The sequence below is a fragment of the Acartia tonsa genome, chromosome 4 (genome assembly GCF_053477335.1).
Source record: "Acartia tonsa isolate MP-2025a chromosome 4, ASM5347733v1, whole genome shotgun sequence".
Classification (NCBI taxonomy): Eukaryota; Metazoa; Arthropoda; class Copepoda; order Calanoida; family Acartiidae; genus Acartia; species Acartia tonsa.
The window spans coordinates 12679952-12700082 of record NC_137263.1 but is presented as its reverse complement, the minus strand read 5'-3'; the positions used below and the strand labels follow the sequence as shown (position 1 = coordinate 12700082).

At 34.9% G+C, this 20131-nt stretch overlaps 1 protein-coding gene across 2 annotated transcripts in view; it reads right to left on the bottom strand.

Moving 5' to 3' along the window:
- Positions 1 to 1130: 1130 nt before the first annotated feature.
- XNP (ATRX chromatin remodeler XNP) overlaps positions 1131 to 20131 on the bottom strand; it is a 20713-nt gene continuing 1712 nt past the window's right edge. The window contains exons 3-24 of one of the 2 annotated variants that reach the window (XM_080156430.1): positions 19755 to 19843; positions 18736 to 18817; positions 18446 to 18489; positions 17714 to 17824; positions 15436 to 16766; positions 14927 to 15156; positions 14420 to 14475; positions 12740 to 12797; positions 12056 to 12196; positions 11423 to 11652; positions 10174 to 11042; positions 9716 to 9896; positions 9182 to 9292; positions 8172 to 8745; positions 7538 to 7657; positions 7279 to 7368; positions 6588 to 6973; positions 5577 to 6216; positions 4756 to 4808; positions 4073 to 4341; positions 3723 to 3914; positions 1131 to 1573 (exon numbers count right to left, since the gene is read on the bottom strand). In XM_080156430.1, the coding sequence (XP_080012556.1) occupies positions 3817 to 3914; positions 4073 to 4341; positions 4756 to 4808; positions 5577 to 6216; positions 6588 to 6973; positions 7279 to 7368; positions 7538 to 7657; positions 8172 to 8745; positions 9182 to 9292; positions 9716 to 9896; positions 10174 to 11042; positions 11423 to 11652; positions 12056 to 12196; positions 12740 to 12797; positions 14420 to 14475; positions 14927 to 15156; positions 15436 to 16766; positions 17714 to 17824; positions 18446 to 18489; positions 18736 to 18817; positions 19755 to 19843 (5763 nt within the window). In that variant the 3' untranslated portion in view covers positions 1131 to 1573; positions 3723 to 3816. Of the gene's footprint in view, positions 1574 to 3722; positions 3915 to 4072; positions 4342 to 4755; positions 4809 to 5576; positions 6217 to 6587; positions 6974 to 7278; positions 7369 to 7537; positions 7658 to 8171; positions 8746 to 9181; positions 9293 to 9715; positions 9897 to 10173; positions 11043 to 11422; positions 11653 to 12055; positions 12197 to 12739; positions 12798 to 14419; positions 14476 to 14926; positions 15157 to 15435; positions 16767 to 17713; positions 17825 to 18445; positions 18490 to 18735; positions 18818 to 19754; positions 19844 to 20131 lie in introns of those variants that run through there. The other variant, XM_080156431.1, reaches the window with a different exon arrangement.

Genomic DNA, 20131 nt, shown 5'->3' with positions numbered 1-20131 from the left:
CCAATTTTGGAATCCGAATCCGTTTTTTATAGCGGATTCCGGATTCTAAATTGGTAGGCTAAAATTACCGTCATTTTGAAGGCAAAGATCACCTCCCCCCCCCCCTCACCAACACACCACCTTCCCCCCCCCCCCCCCCCCATTCCTTCCCACATAAACCACGATATACCAGCTGATAACACAGAGCTCTCATTGTCAGGCCAGCGATCACGTGATGAGCTATTCAATTCCAAGACCTCAGATTGAACAGCCAACGATAACGTGATGAAGTGAAATCTACTCACCATCAACTAAGCCAATTGGCTGTACAGTGATCACATGACATAAAAATATACACACTCCCGTTAGAAAATACCAAGCATATTTTTAGGACATACGTAGCACTTAAATTTTTTTCTACATAACAAATCTTAATGATTACTAATGTGATGTATATGTTTTAGTTATGCTGGAAGTCAACACTTTAAACAAATCAAGGCTTCAACCAAGTAACATAGTGACGGACGGCCTTTTAAAATACTGCTAGAATCCGGAATCCGAATCCGGAATCCGCAAGAATCCGTCACTTTTTTTGACGGATTCCTTCAGAATCCGGCCCAAAAATTCGACGGATTCCCATCCCTAATTTAAACATTACCGTTTCTACCAAAACGCTTCTGACATATTTAAACGTCGTGTTTCTAAAGCTGTTTATTTAAAATGTCAATTGCATTATCTCAGAGCCGCCAGCAGCTGTGGCGGCTGAGAAACTCTTGCGGCTACAACTGCAGAGCCCTGTTGTTTCCAAAAAGATAGACAATTATACCAAGAAGTAAAACTTGTAGAGCAGCTTCGCAACCGCATATCCTATTATATAAAGTAGTAAGCGTTTTTTGTCTGTCCCGAAGGATTTCGCTAACTGCTGAACCGATTTTGTTCTCCTTTAAAGTGAAGCTTCTTATCGGTCCTGGGAAGGTTTTAAACTATTTTTGGGGAGGGTGTCTTCATCCCCCTCCCCCTCAAAAAATACTTTTTTTACTCTTTTGAAACTCAGATTTAAAATGGCATGAGGTTGACTTTTTCCCCTCCTACCTTAAGTGCCCCTAGAGGCTTCTAGGGGGCGTAGCCGCTAGTAATATAATAAAATAAAATAAGCATATGTAAGTCTTTTATTACAATATGAAATGACCCTGTAGTAAAGTTGAACAGATTACAAGAACTGGTTAGGTAATTATAATTATAATACTACGTGTAAACAACAAAATAAAACATCTTTAATTCGCTGTTTTACATTAGCATTAAGTATTAAGATACTGTCGAAAGTAATAATTATACAAGTATGGCAATTTACAGTAATGTTATTAATATATAATAATATGATGAACTAGAAATATGAAAATTACAGTTATCAGTACAAAAGATGAATTATTACACTATATATAAAGACATACGTACAAAGAACTTAATGATTATCAAATGAACATGAGAATTTTTAATGTTGAATTTCTATTTTAGTATGAGTACAAAAATGCTAGATCTAATTATCAAAAATTCTTAACTCATTAAGTGACATGATTTACGGCAAATTTTAAAACTGAAAAAAATGTTTATTCAGTTTTCATTTCTTATAAAATAAAACTGCTTAATAAAGTACAAAAAAAATTAGACAATGATGTAACATACACCATCTAAACTAAGAGAATTTCTTATCAACACTCTAGATCCGCTTAAATTCCATGGGACAAGAACCAGATCAGAAGGCGGTAATGGAAATTCTTCATCTTGCTTATTTCATTACAAGTTTTTAAAATCACAAAGGGACACTTTGGATCATAATTTGTGATGATAATATTTTGAATTTATAATGAAATAAACAAGAAACGATACATAATTAAGAATTTACCTCAAATTTTACTTGAATTCTTGGTTAATTTCAAAAAAAGGATACATGACTTAAAATGCAAAATATCTATGTTAGGCAAATAAAATGGAGTATAATGTGAAAGCTATTAATACTATTTGAAGAAAACCTGAAAAATTTAATACTAAAGAAACTTTTTGTTGCTTACATACTATTTGAACACTGAGATTTTTAAAAGTTGTTTAAATGGATTTAAATGTTTGTTCTAAACTATTGCATTGCATTGGACTTATGGTAATTATTATTTGGTAAGACAGGTAGTAAGTAATTCTAAAAATTCAAACAGCTGCATATATATTTCGTTTATGGATGGTAACTTTTTAAAATTTAAAGTTTATTTTCAATTCTAAATTTCAAAAGTTTTTTGGTGTGATATTATAATGTCGATAGTTAAGTAGAATGCTTTTATGATACACTAAGCAAAAATTACAGAACATATTAATTTTCGTTACAAAAAAAGGACATTTTAACGGTTTTAGAAACCATTTTGTTTACTGGAGTTTTCCAATTCTTGAATGAAATGTTATCAAAATTCAAAATTGTCTTTTAATTCAAAAATTGGATGTAAAGGTTACAGTTTTTGTTTAACGAGGATATTATTATTCTTGAAAAAATAACCTTGGTTTAAAATCAGGGATAAGGGATGGGAAACCTGGCCGAAAATTAGGTCTCAGCCTCCTTTTAAAAGTGATGGGGCAACTTTTCTTTTTTGCCTATAAAATCAACTCATTTTCGCCAGTTCATTATTGGCTGTAGGCTAATATCCAATAGCCTGAAACTTGCTTTTAGCATTAACCAATTATTAATAACAAACGCGTCCCCCAGTTCATTATTGGCTAAATTAATTCAAGCAAACATAAATTTCTGCTATTAGAAAGACAACAATGGAAAGTTTCTGCTATCAGAAGGACAACAATATATATGACGTTCAATCACATCAACTTATTATTAAATCTACACATTAATAAATGTCCATATAGCAAAACATAAATTGAGAGATCGTTTTTTGAAGACTGAGTAGGATTCAACATTTTATACTTTAGAACAATGTGAAAAACTCATTGTCTTTAGACAATTTAAAAGTTACATTTCATGTGGAATTGATAACCCACCTAAATGATTACAAATACAAAACTAGTTCAATATGTAAATAAAAGTGTACTGTGTTTTGTTAAAAAAAAATTTTCATTAATTTTGGTAAAAATTATTGCACACTTAATTGAACTTTTCTGTTAATATTTAACGTAAAATAAATTTTTTTAAAAATTCTTAATTTATATGTATGCTATGGAACAATTAGTTGATAGAATGTTACCCATGTACTTATTCAAATCTACTTAATTTATTTATTAAAGCTGGGGGGCTAAAGCGGTGTTTATTTCTAAATACAAATTTTGGGGTGAAGTAGATCCCCCCTTAAAATGTTTGAAAATATATCAGATTTAACCATCTCAAAAAAAACTTTTTTTTTAAATGGGAGGGGGGGGGGGTGGCGAAGTAATAAAGGGATTCTACTTAAAGCCACTAACATATTGGTTCTTTGGAAAGTTTTTATTATATTTTATGATTAGTGAAATCAACTACCTGAATTCTATTCTATACTTTTTTTCTTTGCATTCATATAATAGCTATTTCATCATTGTTCATAGTTTTCAAATCTAACTACTGCGTCATCCCGAAACTAGTTTTTTAGGCCTAGTTGGAAAATAGGCCTGGAATAATATTTTCTTACGTTTCCCATCCCTTATCCCTGTTTAAAATGCTTTAAAAAAAATTGAGAAAATTAAAACTTCCAATGATAATAAATCCTCCAAAAAATCACCAGATGAATTGCATATCACTGATTGGTTTTCATGTTTACATAGATAGTTTTGGTTGTAACATAGCAGGGCTAGGTAACTTGAAGATAAAGGTGTTTAGCTGTCGTCAGTGGTCTTGTTGACTGTCATCCCTTGTGCTTTCAGCTTCTCTATAACCTGTTGTGTGCTAATACTGCTCGGCTCAGGTGAAAAGTCTAAAATTAAAAAAATATTAAGATTGCAAATGCAAAAGCATGAATCTTTTCTTCTTCTTTGGTGTTGCATAGGTATAACAGACAGACGGATAAGACATTCTCCTGTTAAAGAAAGATGTAATTTTATCCTTTAATGAATAAATAACAAATTTAGTTACCTAGATCCGTATCTGGGTCAAGCCTGGGTCTTCCCCTGCGGCCACCTCTTCCCCTGGTCATAGCTGGCCTGGCGCGCGGCACAACTCGCTGCTGCGGCACAACAATTGGTACATCGTTGTCGTCTTCAATAGTGATCTCCTCCGGCTCAGCCCTGGCGAACATTGGTGCTCTTTGTCTGATCATGACTCCCTTGGGTACAGCGGCCAGCTGTGGCATCACCTGTCCTCCTCCGGCTGCGGATCCTCCGGGTCCCACACCTCCCCTGAATCTAAATATTATAAACGATTGCAGCTGTGAGTTGGGTCACAGTGCGGTCAAAAAGGTGAAAATAAAAATGGAAGTCTTGGAAAAATAATGCTAGGATAAAATGCAATATGTAGATAGTTAATTGGTAATTAAAAAAAAGAAAATTGACTTTTTAGTCAAACGAAGCAGAAAAAAGTTAAATATAATAATAAAAAGAATTGAAACAAGGATAAAAATATTTAACTATTACAAAAAGTGTGACAATTTTACTAATGCCACTAAGCTTCAGGTTCATTTTTAATTTTTTGTTGTTGAAAATACTCATTGTTCATTTTGGAGTAGGATAAAAATAATAAAGAAATGTTATCTCAAAGACGTACAGACAAACAAAGAATATTTAGAGAGTAGCTACGCTGCAATAAGTAACAACAACAACCTGTACATTCCAGGATACTGACGTTGGATCATTGCCTTAGCTTTGGCCATCTCCTAAAAAATCATATTGAGGTTAATTTAATGTTATTTTTATTGTAAATTGTTTTGTTGAGCACTCTAACACAGGTATATTATATGTATTTATAACAATGTAGAATAAGGTCTTTAAATTAAACTTAAATTCATAATAATATTACCACCATACTAAATTATTAGTCAGGAAAATAGCCTAAAACTATCCAGGACATTAATAAACCTTCCCCGAAATGTACAACCCATTAGGACGAAAATTTCTGAGATATTTTACTTCCGATAAAAAAAACTTACTACCTACATTTTAAAATAGGATATATTGATAAGTTTTGAAAAGGTTTTAACGGCCGTGTGACAAGAAGAGGTTATTAATATAATTTCAAAACTCTCGCAAATTAAGAAGACATTTCTTTTGAAAAATATAATTTATGTTCGATCTTATTCAGATGCACAAGTTAATCACAAATATTGGACATGTGAAGTGTAATTATAGACACCCGGAAGTGAACCCAGAAAGAACAGTTACAAGATCACAAACAGACTCTTTAAACATAATAAAAGAGAGATCTAACCTAGAAATTAGAAAAAACTTTTTCACAGTGAGAACGGCAGATATTTGGAACTCATTACCAAGTGACATAAAAAGTATCAGACAAGTGACAAAATTTAAAAAAAAGACTAGTTCAGTGGATGAGCGAGAAAAAATTAACCAGCAGAGACTGAATTCTTCATCATGGCTTTACGAGCTTACCGAAGAAAACACATACAAGTAAACAAGATAAAGTTTACCTGTTGGTAATAGGATTGATCATAACCAGGCCCCTGTCTGTGTCCCACACCAAGAGTTTTCTCGTTCATAATCACAGGTGTCTGCGTACGGTGCAGATTCTGCAGCTGTAGGATAGCTGCGCGCGTCCGCAAAACCAGCTCCTCGTGGCTTATATCAGGATTCTGGGCTTTCAACTGCAGCTGAATCGCCATTGGGTTGATGGGACTCGCCATGACTCTGCCGTCCCCAGACATGGGAAGCATACCCTGCAGCATGTTGCCAAACGCGTTGATATTCTCAATGCCAACATTGGTTTGGATGAAGCCTTTCTTTTCATTCTCATACTCCTCCCAGGCAGATTTTCTTTCGTCCTCAGTCAAATTCTCATCAACTTTGTTCTCCAGCAGAGAGTCGTGGTGGTGGAACTTCCAGATTATCTGCTTGTGCCTGTCCACCAGGTCAGCTAGCAGCCTGTCCTCAGGGACAGCCGGCAACGGTTTAGCCGACATAGGCTCGTCGATGAACTCGTACAGCTCGGCAAGTTCGTTCATGGTAAAGTGTCGCTCAATTTGCTGCTCGTCGACAACACGGGCAGCCAAGGATTGTTTCGTAACTTGACGATCATAGATCTTTTCTTCCATTGTACCTTTAGCTAGGAACCTAATTAAAATGATATGATTAATATATAAAAAGTTTAATCAATCGAAAACAACAAAAATGAAATACATAAGTGTATATTTACGAGGAGTCGAAAAGTTGTCATGCATGAGTTGTGTTTAAGTATTTGCACTTGAGACGACAGTCTGAGTAAAGAAGTAGAGAGGGTGGAGCTGTAGCCGACAGAAAAAATGGAAATATTTCCATTGCTAGTGAAGATTCAAGTCTTTAAATCAAAGAGCATGCCTGAAAACAGATAAAAATTTGCATACCAATTCAGGTTATAAAAAATGATTCATTGGAGGGCAATAGGTTAGAAATCAATTAAAATCCAAAAACGAACGATTAAATAGTTTATAATAATGGTATTCTACCTGTAAACATAAACAGGCTTGGTCTGACCGAACCTGTAAACTCTAAAAATGGACTGAACATCGTGGCTAGGATTCCAGCTGGCATCAAATATAATGACCCTATTAGCGGCCACCAGATTGATGCCCAAGCCACCAGCACGTGTTGATATCAAGAACAGGCGCATCCTGTGGCTCGTTTCTTTGTTGAAGTATTTACACCAGATCTTTCTTGTGTTAGCATCAGTGCTACCGTCCATCCTGTAGTAGTCAACACCCTGGACCCAGGTTCCAAGTTCACCAGCGGGTAGGCTGCCATTGTTGATACTTTCCTCGTTGAATGCATGTTGATTGGCCAGGAATTCTTCTATTATATCCAGAGAAAGAAGAGACTGACTGAACACTAATACCTAAATTGATAATTTTTGTTAACAATTTAGGTAAAAATAATGCAAAATGTCTTTTTTTTAGTGGAAGGGGGTCACCTTATATAATGGAACAAGTACAAAAATATTGGTTCTTTCACACATAGGTACCTTAAAATGTATCGAAAACTGACCAACCTACCCACAATTAAGATTTTTTAACAAAAAAAAAAAATATCATCTCCGAGAGACTGTAACCCTATGGTGCCTGTCCCCAAAGCATAATAAGTCATCCAAAATATATCATTTTGTTTATGCGTTTAATTTTCACAAAACAACAAAATCGTTACCTTGTCACCGATTAATTCACATTCCTTAAGAATGTCCATAAGTAAAACCATCTTGCTGCCAAATTCAATTCTATCAAGCTGTTCTTCCTCCTGAAAAAAAGATTGTTAATGATTATTAGACCTTTCTTTCTATCCTCAAACAATAGCCTCAAACCTGACTATAAATTCCAATTTTGATTGTACCGTTTATTTATATTATATAATATTTCTTATAAGTATATTTCAAACAGAGACAAAAAAATAAAGCAATAATACTTACGTTGAGAAGTTGATTCCACCATCCCCTGGAAGTAACAGGCAAATCTGACTCCAGACCCTCAACTAAATCATCAGTGCCAGCTGTTTGTCGGGTATTTCTTTTCTTTGTCTCCTCCAACTCCTAAACATTGAATTGAAAATTAACTAAACATGTTGTCTTCAGGACTTTGACTTCAATGTTTTATTTACCAACTAACAGTGTCTTAACCTTACCACTTAAAACTTAAAGGCGTAATGTTGTTTATTAGGTAGGTATAATAGGCGACTTAATTTATTTTACATCCCTTAAGATCCCTGCTTAAAAACAAGAAATCAAGAACAGCAATACAAAAAAGTAGGGTTGGCAATCCTGCCAATTTTTGATCCGGATTCGAATTCTTACAAAATTTTTTTTTGGCGGATTCCGGATTTTCGGTTTTCCGGATTCTAGCAATATTTTAAAATGCCTTTTTTCCTTATTTTGCAGTAGCTTTTCTCCAATTTCTAAACTCAAGATGCTAATTTTAGCCTAACAATTAACAATTCAAATCCGCTATTGAAATAACGGATTCCGGAATCCGAAATTGTACAAAAATTGGACGGATTCCGGAACGGATTTGCCAACCCTACAAAAAAAACATCTGTAGATAAATTACCTGAACTTCATTACCAGAACCTTCGCTGTCATACGCATCATCATCCGAGTCATCAGCAATGAAGTCCTTGAGGCTGCCAGCCTCGTCCTCCTCCTCATCCTTCTCTGCCTTCCTGTTCTGGGCCAGCTGCAGAATGAACGGATGATTCCAGATCTTGGACAGATTCTGGACGTCATAGAAGAGTCCGCCCTTCTTGCCGCCTTCTAGCTTGCCGTCAAGTCCAACCTGCCCAGCCTTGGCGTAATTCTCCAGGTAGAATTTATACAGTCGCTTCTGGAGGTCGGTCATGCACAGGCTGAGGACAAATTCCAGTTTGGGTTGTAGGTAGGGGACAAGAACATGATAGTCCAACCTCTGCATACAACCTTTCAGCAAGTCATTCAGGATAAATGATCGTTTCTTCATGGTTCTGATATCCCTGTCAGTCGAGTCGGAATGTTGGCCGTTGATGATTGGATTGACAAATCTGTTCATGAACTCTTTTCTTGTACCGAGCAGATTTGGTTTGACAAAGTTGACCATTTCATAATATTCTTTCAAGTTGTTTTGCAGCGGAGTACCAGTCAGGATTATTCTAAAATTAAAAATTATATCACTCTGCGTAATCTGATTAAAAATTGAATATTCCTACATTGATTAAAAAAAACTCCCTGACCTTTTATAAAAATGTTGGAGGGAGGGGGGGGGGGGGGCTGAGATATGCCAGTTTTACTTAACCATATTTCTTCCAATAAAAGGTAAACGTGGAGAAAAAGTTAGGAAGAAAATAGTTTTGGATCATGGAAAGAAAACGAAGATGTGGGTCTCGTCGTATTTTCACAGTAGCTTTTGATAGGTTATTTAAGGTCAGGTAAATGCTAATGATTTCCCCGCAGGTTAGAGCCCTCCACAAGGTCTAGAAATAGGAAAAAAGCTACTGCAAAAATACAACGAAACCCGCTACTTATTTTTCTATCCATGATCATTGATACATAGCCTTTGTTTGTTCTGTTTTCTAAAAAGTACCTAACCTTCTAAGAGTCTTGATTCTGTTGACAGCCTTGTTGATGGCTGATTTCTCATTCTTAAGTAGATGCCCCTCGTCACAAACAACTAGATCTGGACCAGGGTCGAGAAGACACCTGAAATATTTTGATCATTAATCTGATTACAATAAATATTATATAATAAGTCTAGATTCATAATCACTAAATTGACCCAATAAGAGAGAGAAGGAACAATCCGGCCACGTTATTGGTTAGAACGTTTTCAATTTGGTACGAAAGGGCAGTTATTATTTCATCTATGTATAATAAGTCAGCTATATATAGTTGAGTTTCTACAAATTAATCTTGCTCGGAAAATAATAGTCCAAAAATTTCGTCACTCGTGCGATTGGAAAGAATCATATGTGATAAATTAAATATAAGCAAAAATCTTCGACTGCAAGAATTTCCTTTTAAAGTTAAAACCTGGAAAATTTCAAATAAAATATACTTTCTTTCTTAATAAGATACCTAGATAAACAGAAATTTTAATATGTTCAAATTTTCAAGAACACTTACTCATTGAATATTTTGCGTTGTTTGCTTTTAAACTTCTTATTCTTCTCATTGGTAAGATTTCTGAAGAGATCATACCCAATGATGAGTACGCCACCCTCCCTGAACCATGCCTGCATCTTGTCTGCCCTCGCCCAGTTGTCCTTATCACTGGACATCCCGTACACATCCAGTTCAAGACTACCTAAAAAGATTGATCACGTTAAACTAATACAAAATACTTTAGATCTCTTCATTTACTTATCAGAAACTGTGGTATGTGGATTCAGAAGAAAATTCATTATGCCTTATTAATCCTTCCCCGAGTAAAAACAAGAGTTCCAATCAAAATAATATATAGGTATTATTTTTGTGCTACAGCACTAAGAAAAAACTAAGTTTAAATATTCCATGTTTGTTTGGCATTCTTTAGGTGTCATATGTCAGGCACTAATTAACTAGGTATAGACATAATAATGTACCTTTCAACCACTTTTCGTACTCGTCCTCCCAGTTCTTGACCGTGTTGACCGGACAAATGACCAGGACACGGTGCACATTGACCTTGCTGTTCTCCAGGACCGTGTGGGTCAAGGTGATGGTCTGCAGAGTCTTACCCAGACCCATACAGTGGGCCAGGATACAACCGCCAGGCACTTTACCATCCTTAATCTGGGCCACGGATTCAAAGCAGGCGTCCCACATGAATTTAACACCTCTAGCCTGATGAGGCTTCAGTTTGGTTACCAACCTCCTGTTCACCTCAACAAGAGGCTGCTTGGTGTCCTCATCAAAGTCAAGTATAAGCTGAGTAATACTGCCCTCCTTATTGTCTGGTAACTTGAACATTTTATTGTACAACGCTTGGCGTTCCTCCATACGCTTCCTTCTCTCCCTCTCTTCAGCCGCGGCCTCCTTGGTTTGGTCTGTTAAATGCTTGTCCTTGATGACCTTCCTTATGTTGTGACGACCAACCTTGGATTGATTCTCGTCACCAGAGTTGCTTTCGCTGTTTTCGCGTATCCTCCGCCGTTTCTTAGGTCTGCCACCATCGGAGTCAGAATCGTCTTCAGACGAGTCGCTGCCTTTGATTCTTCGCCGCCTTGGTTTCTTTCTTGTGACATTGTCACTGTCGTCAGAGTCTACTTCTTGTACGTCGTCGCCATCACTGTTCTCCTCCTCGTCATTGAAATCTGGGTCATTGCTTTCGTCATCTTCTGAGTTGATTATGTGTCGACGCTTTCCAGTTTTGCGTTTTTTGCTGCCTCCGACGGCGGCAACGTTTGTGTTAAGGTCGGATTCTGCACTTCCACTTGGATCGGTTAGCTGAGATTTGGCTTCCATTCTTTTCCTAAAAATGTATGATATAATTATTCTATTTATTTCATTTTTGAAATACTGATTCTTTTTACCACAAAGTACAATGTTATACTTTTAAAAAGCATCTCTAAATTCAAGTTCTAAAAATGTAAGTCTTTACAGCAGAATCCTTTAATTAAGAAGTTATGCAACAAATTTACTTCCAATTTTGTTTAGACTTACGCATTAACATTCTGCTTATTCAGTTCTGACACTCTATAAGTAGTGTTAATGTTTGTTTGTCCTACCGTTTCAAGGCTTCATTTTTATGGTTGTTGTCATCCTTGTTCTACAATCAAAGAAGTTCTCCATTATAAAATTCAGTTGCATCTTATCTTTATATTACATGGAAGCCTAAGAAAAGGATCCTACCTGTATTTGACTTCATCGTCACTGGTATCAGTCTCACTTAGTTTCATACACAACAGTTTAGGTCGCACACCATTTTTAGCCTCAGGCTCCGGCGCACCAGACTTTTTGCTTGATCCGTTTTTCTGTTTGTCTCGAGGTTGTGCTGCCGGGCCATCAGGATCATGGTTGGAAACTGCGCCCTCGTCGCTGGAGGTGGCAAGAACTAAAGCTTTAGCTGCTACGTTTTCAGTCTAAAAAGATAAGAATAGGTTTTAGTGTCTAAACGAAGAGGAAAAGTTTGTCAAAGGATATTTATCACCAACTGCAAAGATAGCATAGACAGAATAACTTTTATTACTATAAACCTCAAATCAGAAAAAAACTAATGAATTTAGTTACTACGTAACATATAAAAAGATTGGTAATTTTCATCTTGATTGTTAGTTGTTTTATAGTTATGGAAAGAGTCAATCAAAAGGAAGCTTTTCACAAAAGAGTATAGAAGAGACAGTATATTAAAAGGTAATTTTGATTATAATATTAACATTACTTCTGCTTTATATAAAAAATCTCTACTCTAATATTTCAATGACTACCTACCCTAAAAAATTCACAATATATTTCTGTCTCAATTTATTTTTATGGTAAATGTACCTCAATGGGGTCCTCAGCATTTTTGAGGTCAGGTATCATATCAGCTTCGCTCAAACCACTCATCTTGTCCTCGTCAGAGCTTATGTCAACAAGACGATCTCCTACACCCGCATTTTTTACATTTTTTGCATGACTTTTCCTGGATAATATTATGAGATATAAGATATAATTTTTAGAAAAGAGCGCCAATGAATCTTTCTCTATTATTACGAAAAAGCAACATAATAACATGAATGGTATACTTATCTTTGCAGGACTCTCCTGCACCTTTCATCTAACTAACCCCCCCCCCCCCTCTCAAAAAAAATATTTCTAGTGATTTACTTAAAGTGCCAAGCGAGCACAGAGCCCCACCCCCTTTGTTCTTTAAATAAATTAAAAATAACGTGAGAATTCTAAATACTTAACCGCTGCGGTGGGCTCAAATCCTGCGGGCTACCCTTTAACCAAAATAACCTTGCCGAAGGTAAAACAAAAACACAATAAAAACTACTACCCCCCCCCCCCCCCCCAATCTTTGTAATGTATTACAAAATAAGTAGGGAGAATTCCTGTAGTTTACTAGGAAATTTGAGGGAAATCGCCTAATTCTTAATAAACAAATAGAACCAACAGCAACTTTACAGTTATGGATTAAACTAACCCCTGTCCTACTTGAGTAAATTATTATTGGATCTCATTCCTTGTATTTTTTGACGTGGATGCGTCAGTTTTGCCATGCACTGAATCTAAATTACACAACCTGAAATTTTAACAAGATTTTAACAGTGAAAAATTTTTGGACTTAGATTTATAAATAAATAGTGTATGGATCTTAACTTCAGAGCATTTAACAAAAAGACTAGAAACTTAATCCAGTGCTTTTCATAGCATTGATGTTATAAATGCTCTTAATTTAAGATTCCATTGCTTAGTCAGTCATATGTAACGATCAATAAAAACAAATATTAGGCGAATCTGCAAATAAAAGGGGTATCGTCGTTTCTCTCGAATAAAAATAAAATTTCAATTAAATGTGGCCTTGAATTTAGATAGATATGAAACTTTTCATGCTAATAAACTAATAAGATTTAATTTTTTATGTTTACAGGGGTATATATATTCTGCATGGGATCCCCTGCTACAAGGGGAGGGGGATATATAAAAAAAGTGGGAGAGAGAAAAATATAGTTCTGAAATTTTTTTTCCAATTTTCTTCTGTATAGGGGAAAAAAACTATTAAAATGTGTGGGAGTGGTAAAAATATGAATTAAATAATGAGTACCTACTGAAAATATTTTTCCATTTATGTCCCCTCCTTAGGGTGAAATCAGAGAAGGAGGGGGGGTGGGAATATGAAATATTTTGCAGCCAGGGAAAAAACTCAACTTGTGCAGAATATACACCACTGTATGTTTAACTTAAATTCCAAAAAGACAAAAAATAACAAAATTTAATATTGAGAAAAAAGTCCGAACCCTGTAGTGAAAACTAGCAATGCAAAAGTACTTGAAAAATAAAACAAAAAAATAAGGGCAAGGTTTCCGCCCCTGCTTCTAGTTATAAAGTAACAAAATGAAACTAAGGGGTTAACTTTGATATGTACACATCCTTGTTCCAGCCTTTACCATCAGAAATAACATTATGCATGTTTAATCTTTACCTAGTGTACAATGATACTAAGAAATGCAGGGGTAATGGGATTTATTAATAAAGATATTATCTATTCAAACCATGGACAAAGGATGGGGAACTTTAAAGTTAAACATTCACTAATTATGGCCAGGGAATGGTATGACATCTTATAGAAGACTTTTAAACCATCAACTTTTTTTAGTTAGGTAGAAATTTTTGGATTTTACAAGAAGTTAGAGGCAAAATAGTTTTCATAGTGCCATATCTCTTTCTCTAAAAAAGGGGTCAAATATTTTGTGCTTACAAGATTTTAACATCTTGAATGGAAAAAAAGGTGGAGGGGTGATTTTGGACTTATTTTTTAGATTATACATACAAAAACCATGCCTTTGTCCATGTTGTGTTACAATCCCCATTATACAAGGTTCACTTTACCAACAATATATCACCAGGGGTTAGGACAGTGGACGATAGTTTGAGAGCATCTTAAGACAATTTGTAAATATAAGGTGAGGGGGGGGGGGGGAAGATTTGGGTTTAGATTTATTTATCTATCATTGTCCTCACCCTGGTGAATATTACCCCTGCATTAAAATGTACACAGATACACACACACACACACACCATTGAGGTGTCTAGCAAGGATGTTATCTGCTAGAGCACCATGATAGGAGTGATGGATTATGTTAATGGGAGGTGAATGAACCGGAGGCGGAGACGGAACATGCCAGCCCTGTTCTACCATCCAACCTTGAGATGTCTCGCTCTTCACTAATGGTTTGTTCACCTAGTACGTTCACGTTCACCTTAATAAATTAAAATCATTTTACTTAAGATCCTATTATACCGAGTGATCGATCTATGGAGCAATCTACCAGATAACGTAAAATATGCAAGAAACCTGTACAACATTTTCAAGAAAGAATATGACAAACTTGAAAGACTTTTAACAAAACTGTTATTGTGAAGAATATTCTACTAAATGTACTTTTAACTGTGATAAAACTAAAATGTTTTGATGTCGCCCTAATAATCTCGTATGCTCCAGTAAGGGCCCTGAGAATTATATAAACATAAACAAAACATATGGGTTGCTTTGGGAAGGATAGCTTCCATTGTGACGAGCCAAAAAATTAATATTGATTAGAATAGAAATGAAGGTTTGGATTTTTATAACAATTCATCAATAAATTTAAAATCATAGGGAAACATTTTAATTGTTGAAAAAAAACAATAAGCGATGCAAAAAATTCTCACCTTTCCTTTCTGTTCCAGAACATTCAAAAGCTTGGAACTAAATGCAGTTATATCAACTCTACAGGATCTTATTTTAACATCCTCTAAATTGGGCAGCGGGCGTGGAGTATGCTCCTCTTGACCACTGGAATCTGACCGGGCGCCTTTTTTACGCTTCTTTACAGGTACTTCAGTATTTGTTGTCTTTTCTGTTTCTGTTTCACCCTCCTCGTCAGATGACGAGAGAATCTATTTTTAATGTAACATGTAATTTTTGTAAAAACAAAATAATCAAAAACATTCAATAGGTAGGTATACATAATCTAAATGCTTATTAAAAATGGAAAGGCAAATTTTACATCTTTTTTAAAGAACCAAAGTTATTATTTAGGAAGCGTAGGTATTGTACTTCTGGAATATCATGCTGTAATTGTGATTAACAAAGACAAATGTTAAGATACCAAAAAATTTTGAATAACGGAATATAACTACCTAATTTAATTTTTATAAATATATTTTGTCACATTCCTGAGTATGTCCAGAAGACCTTCTCATTCTGTCTAATTCTTTCTTCTTCTTCAACTTTTTCTTTGGTTGGTCTTCATTATCCTTGTCCAGGGACAAAATAATTGGAGCATCATCATCAGAAGAGGTCATTGCAAGAACTTCTTTCTTGGCTTCATTGTTCTGGAGATCACTGTCATTGTCAGAATATTTTTCCTTTTCCGGACTATCTTTCATTTTAGAGTTATCATCTTTGGCCTTTTCTGATTTCTTAGAGGTTTCTTTATTAGAAGATTTGCTGCTTTTTGAGTCGGCATCAGAGTCTAATTGTTCATTTTTTGGATACATAAAATTCTTTGGGCTCTTTTGTACTTGTTCAGCATCTGACTTGTTATGTTCATCCCCTGAATTATTGGGAGAAATAGGTTTATCACAGATTTCTTCTTTATCGGCTTTCTTTTTCTTCTTAGACATTGAACTTTTTGTACTGTCATCATGGCTGTCTTTAGTAGAAGATTTATTTGTTTTCTTGTAATTCTTTTTGCAATCCTTTTCGTCATCTTTGTCTGAAACTGTTTGAATCTCATCTTTCTTTTTCTTTGTAACATCTTCATCCTTCTTAGCGCCTTTTTCATCATTCGAAACATCATCATGTTTCTCTGTATCGAATTTATCATTATTTCCCTTTGTCTCATCGTTAGAACTATCATTTTCAAAAATATCTTTGTCTAAGCTTGATCCTCTTTTGGTAGTCTTCTTTGCGTCTTTTTTGTCATCTTTTTTATTATCTGTTGTTTTAGATTCCTCATCACTATCTTTATCTGTTTCTTTATTTTTGTTGGAATCATTATCCGAATTACCTGAATTCATTTCAGGTTCATTATCTGACAAGTTAACACTTGACTTATCCGTCGTAAGTCTGTTATCACATTCAGTAATCTCAACCGTCATTTCATTTGTTTCTTCAACATCACTCTGTTTTGCATTGTCGACAGATTTATCGTGTTCATGTTGAACCATATCCTGAATATCTGAATTGGATTTTCTCTCCACTTGTTCTCCTTGATCACTATCAACATCAACAACTACAGCTTCTACTTTAGCTTTAGTTTCTTTGTTTTTCTTCTGATCTTTTTTATCCATTTCATTTGCCTTTTCCTTTTTGAATTTCTTGTCAGTATCACCTTTCTTGACAACACTATCTTTTTTCTGTTCTTTCTTCACTTTTTCCTTGTCTTTTTCCTCCTTAATCTTATTTTGATGTTCAGGTATTTCTTCAACCTCAGGCTCTAGATCTATTTCAGTTATATCTGGAAAATTTTCTGTTGCCTTCTGTAGCAGATTTTCCTCCAATAAGCTTAATAGAAAAGAAAAAATAATCATTATGTATAACTTTACATAAGTATGTCTACTTTGTCTAATACTGAGTTTATCAAATTCAAATAGAAGTTATATTATCCTCTTTATCTGTTTACTAGCGGCTATGCCCCTAGAAGCCTCTAGGGTCAATTAAGGTAGGAGAGGGAAAAGTAGACCTCATCCCATTTTAAATTTGAGTTTCAAAAGAGTAGAAAATAAATATTTTTTTTTTTTGGGGGGGGGAGGGTGGAGAGCGGTGAAGACACTCTTCCCAAAAATAGTGTAAAACCTTACCAGGAAGGACTTATAAGAAGCTTTACTGTAAAGAAGAACAATATCGGTTTAGCAGTTAAAGAGATTCTTCGGGACAGGCAAAAACGCTTACTACTTTATATAATAGGATAGGATTACATTATAAAGGGCAGGTATATAAAATCCTGAAAAAAATAACAAACATCAAAATATTTTAACTACCTATAGAATTCCTAGGTAACAAACAAATGTGAGAAATTTAGATTAAATCAAACTTATAAGTGATATCCTACATCCTTATACTAAAGTAACAGGATGTCTGTGTGTTTGTACCGAAGGATCTCGCTAACTACTGAACCGATCGGGTTCTCCTTAACAGGGTAGCTTCTCATAGGTCCCGGGAAGGTACCACTACCCTCCCAAGAGAAATCGCCCCTAGAAAAAAATCCCCCCCCCCCCAAAAAAAAAATTTGTTTAAATTTTTTTTATAACTAAAATAAAAAATGGCAGGGGGGGGGCACCCGGCACCCCCCCCCCCCCAATAAAAAAAATCCCCCCCAAATTTTTTTAACTTTCTTTTAAAATCTAAAATAATAAAATTGGGTTATAAAATTCGATATTCCTCAAGTGCCCCTAGAGGCCTCTACGGGCGTAGCCGCTAGTTGATAAAATGATGACTAATTTAATACATACCTCATGTTATAGCTAGTAACTTTAAATATTTTTCTTATTTTCTTGATGGACTTTGTGAATTCAGCCTCTGAGTCCGGCCTTTTCTTCTTCTTGTCCCATTTTTCTTTGGCACTAAAAGAAATATATTTTTTTTAGAAGTTTGCACACATGATAATATGTTTCCCCTCAAACATTCATTAGGTGAGTTATCTTAATGGTTGTAGAATATACGTGGGTAAAAATTGTCTTCAATTTAGCTTGATAACATGGAACTTATTTATTGGTCAGTTCGTTCATCCAGTAGGAGTAAAGCGAGGAATCGTTATTATAGCCCACTGCGTGTTTCACTTTATTAGAGAACATGAAAATCTTGTGTAATTGATACTAATAAAATAACTTTAACTTTAGACAACTAAACAATAACTAAATATATTGTTATTTACCTTAAGTAACGATCTTTATTTACTTAAATAAACCACTTTAGAATATTGCCTTTACAAAAATATTTCACCCAATGCTTATTCATAAATGTACAAATTATAGGGGTGTTTATTTTCCATAATTCCCTCGATCCTCGGGGGGAGTTCAATTCAAATAAGGGAATTTTTCGTAGTTTTACTATAAAAATTCGGTAATGAAATTTCAGATTGAAAATTATTCACCCCAGACATATTATCTGGAATTTGGCCGATGAGTTTGAAACGGATTTGGGTTATCATTCCTGATATCTACAACAAAAAACTTAACCGTTACCTTTTAATTCCTTTTTGCATCATATTAACACACTGCAATGCATCCTATCAATTAAATTAAACATTATTTTCAGCATTACTTTAATAAAAATTCTAAAAATTAAGCATTGGCTTTATAAAATAAAAGTTTAGAGGTATTTATTACCTAGCGAATCTACTTATAAATTTGTCATTACGTCCTAAAGGGTAAATATTAATAATTTGGCTTAAATATTTTAGTTCGTATTTGGGTAGGTATAAAAACCATTTTGTAAAAACAATATAAATATCTAATGTTAAAAAAAATCTTGCCTCGAATGTATGCTCTATGAACTCCAATCTCTTCATTTTTTCCTTCTTTGCTTTTCTCTCCTCCTCTAGTTGACTAGCATTTCTAAATTGAAATAAAATTAACAATTGATCAAAAAAAGGGAACATTGCCTGCTATCGGATTCGAGGATAGATTCTAATGTAAAAGGGGTTGGAGGGGGTAATGCAACCATCTCGTAATCCATGCGCAAATGGCACAGAATCCGAATTTCAGGACGAAATTTAGAATTAGTACCTAATCCTTTGTAGGTCTATTTTCCCTAAATCAAAAAAAAGTTAGAAAAGTAACGGGTGGCGGCTCATCCGTTAAGCCGGTATTTGGCTATTTTCAGGGCAAATCCATCATAATTACGAAAGAATCAACTTTTTAAATAATAGTTTTACATTATTTGGTATAACAATTATACTGTTGGCATTTTATAGCTTTTATCACCTTTTTTAGTCGGTTCTAGCTGTTAAGCAGCTGGTGCTAGAAATTTTTAAAAAGTTTATCATTGATAGGTAATTATGCCCTAAAAAAAATCCCAAAAACGGCTATCCGGCTGAGCCGGGAGCCGTTAGCCTTTACTCTTCCAACTAGCCACCAGCCGTTTAGCCGTTTTTTGCCTATTTTCAGGGCAAATTCATCATTAATTTCGTAGGAATCAACTTTTTAAATGATAACAATAACCATTTTTAAAATTTCTAGTACCAACAGCTACTGGCTAGAACCGTTTGATAAGGTTTTTGAGCGACAAAAAGTATTATGTGGAGATAGGTTTCGTGACTAATTTGCTCTTAGGATAGCCCAAAAATGAAAAAACGGCTAAGCCGCCAGCCGTTACTTTTCCAACTTTTTGTTCGATTTAGGGAAAATAGACCTACCAAGGATTATTCATGCAAAATTTCAGATCGAAATTCGAATTCTAAGTGCCATTTAATCATTGATAACAAGATGGTTGCATTAACGGCCCCCCCCCCCCCCTCTTTGTTTATTACTGTTAAAAAAAATATATTCTCACTGGAAGTAATGGTGAATACTGTAGTAAGCTGCTCTTTGTTTGTATATCTGTTTGGGATCACATGTAATACACTGCCAGACGTCCCTCTCCTGAACAAAAAACATATGATTTAAAAATGGTATGTTAGAGGGATGTCGCAAAATGTGTGTATAATCTGCATGGGAAAACCGGCTAAAGGGGATAAAAAATATGTTGGAGGGGGAGGGGGTGGGGAATGAATAAAATAAATATTACCTACTGAAAACATTTTTTCCCACTCAGCACCCAGGGGGAAAAAATAGGTTGGAAAAAGTAATATTTTAAAACTTTGGGGAAAAAAAAATCTTGTGCAGAATATACAAACCCCTGTCATAACTGAGACTTAATTGAAATTTGTA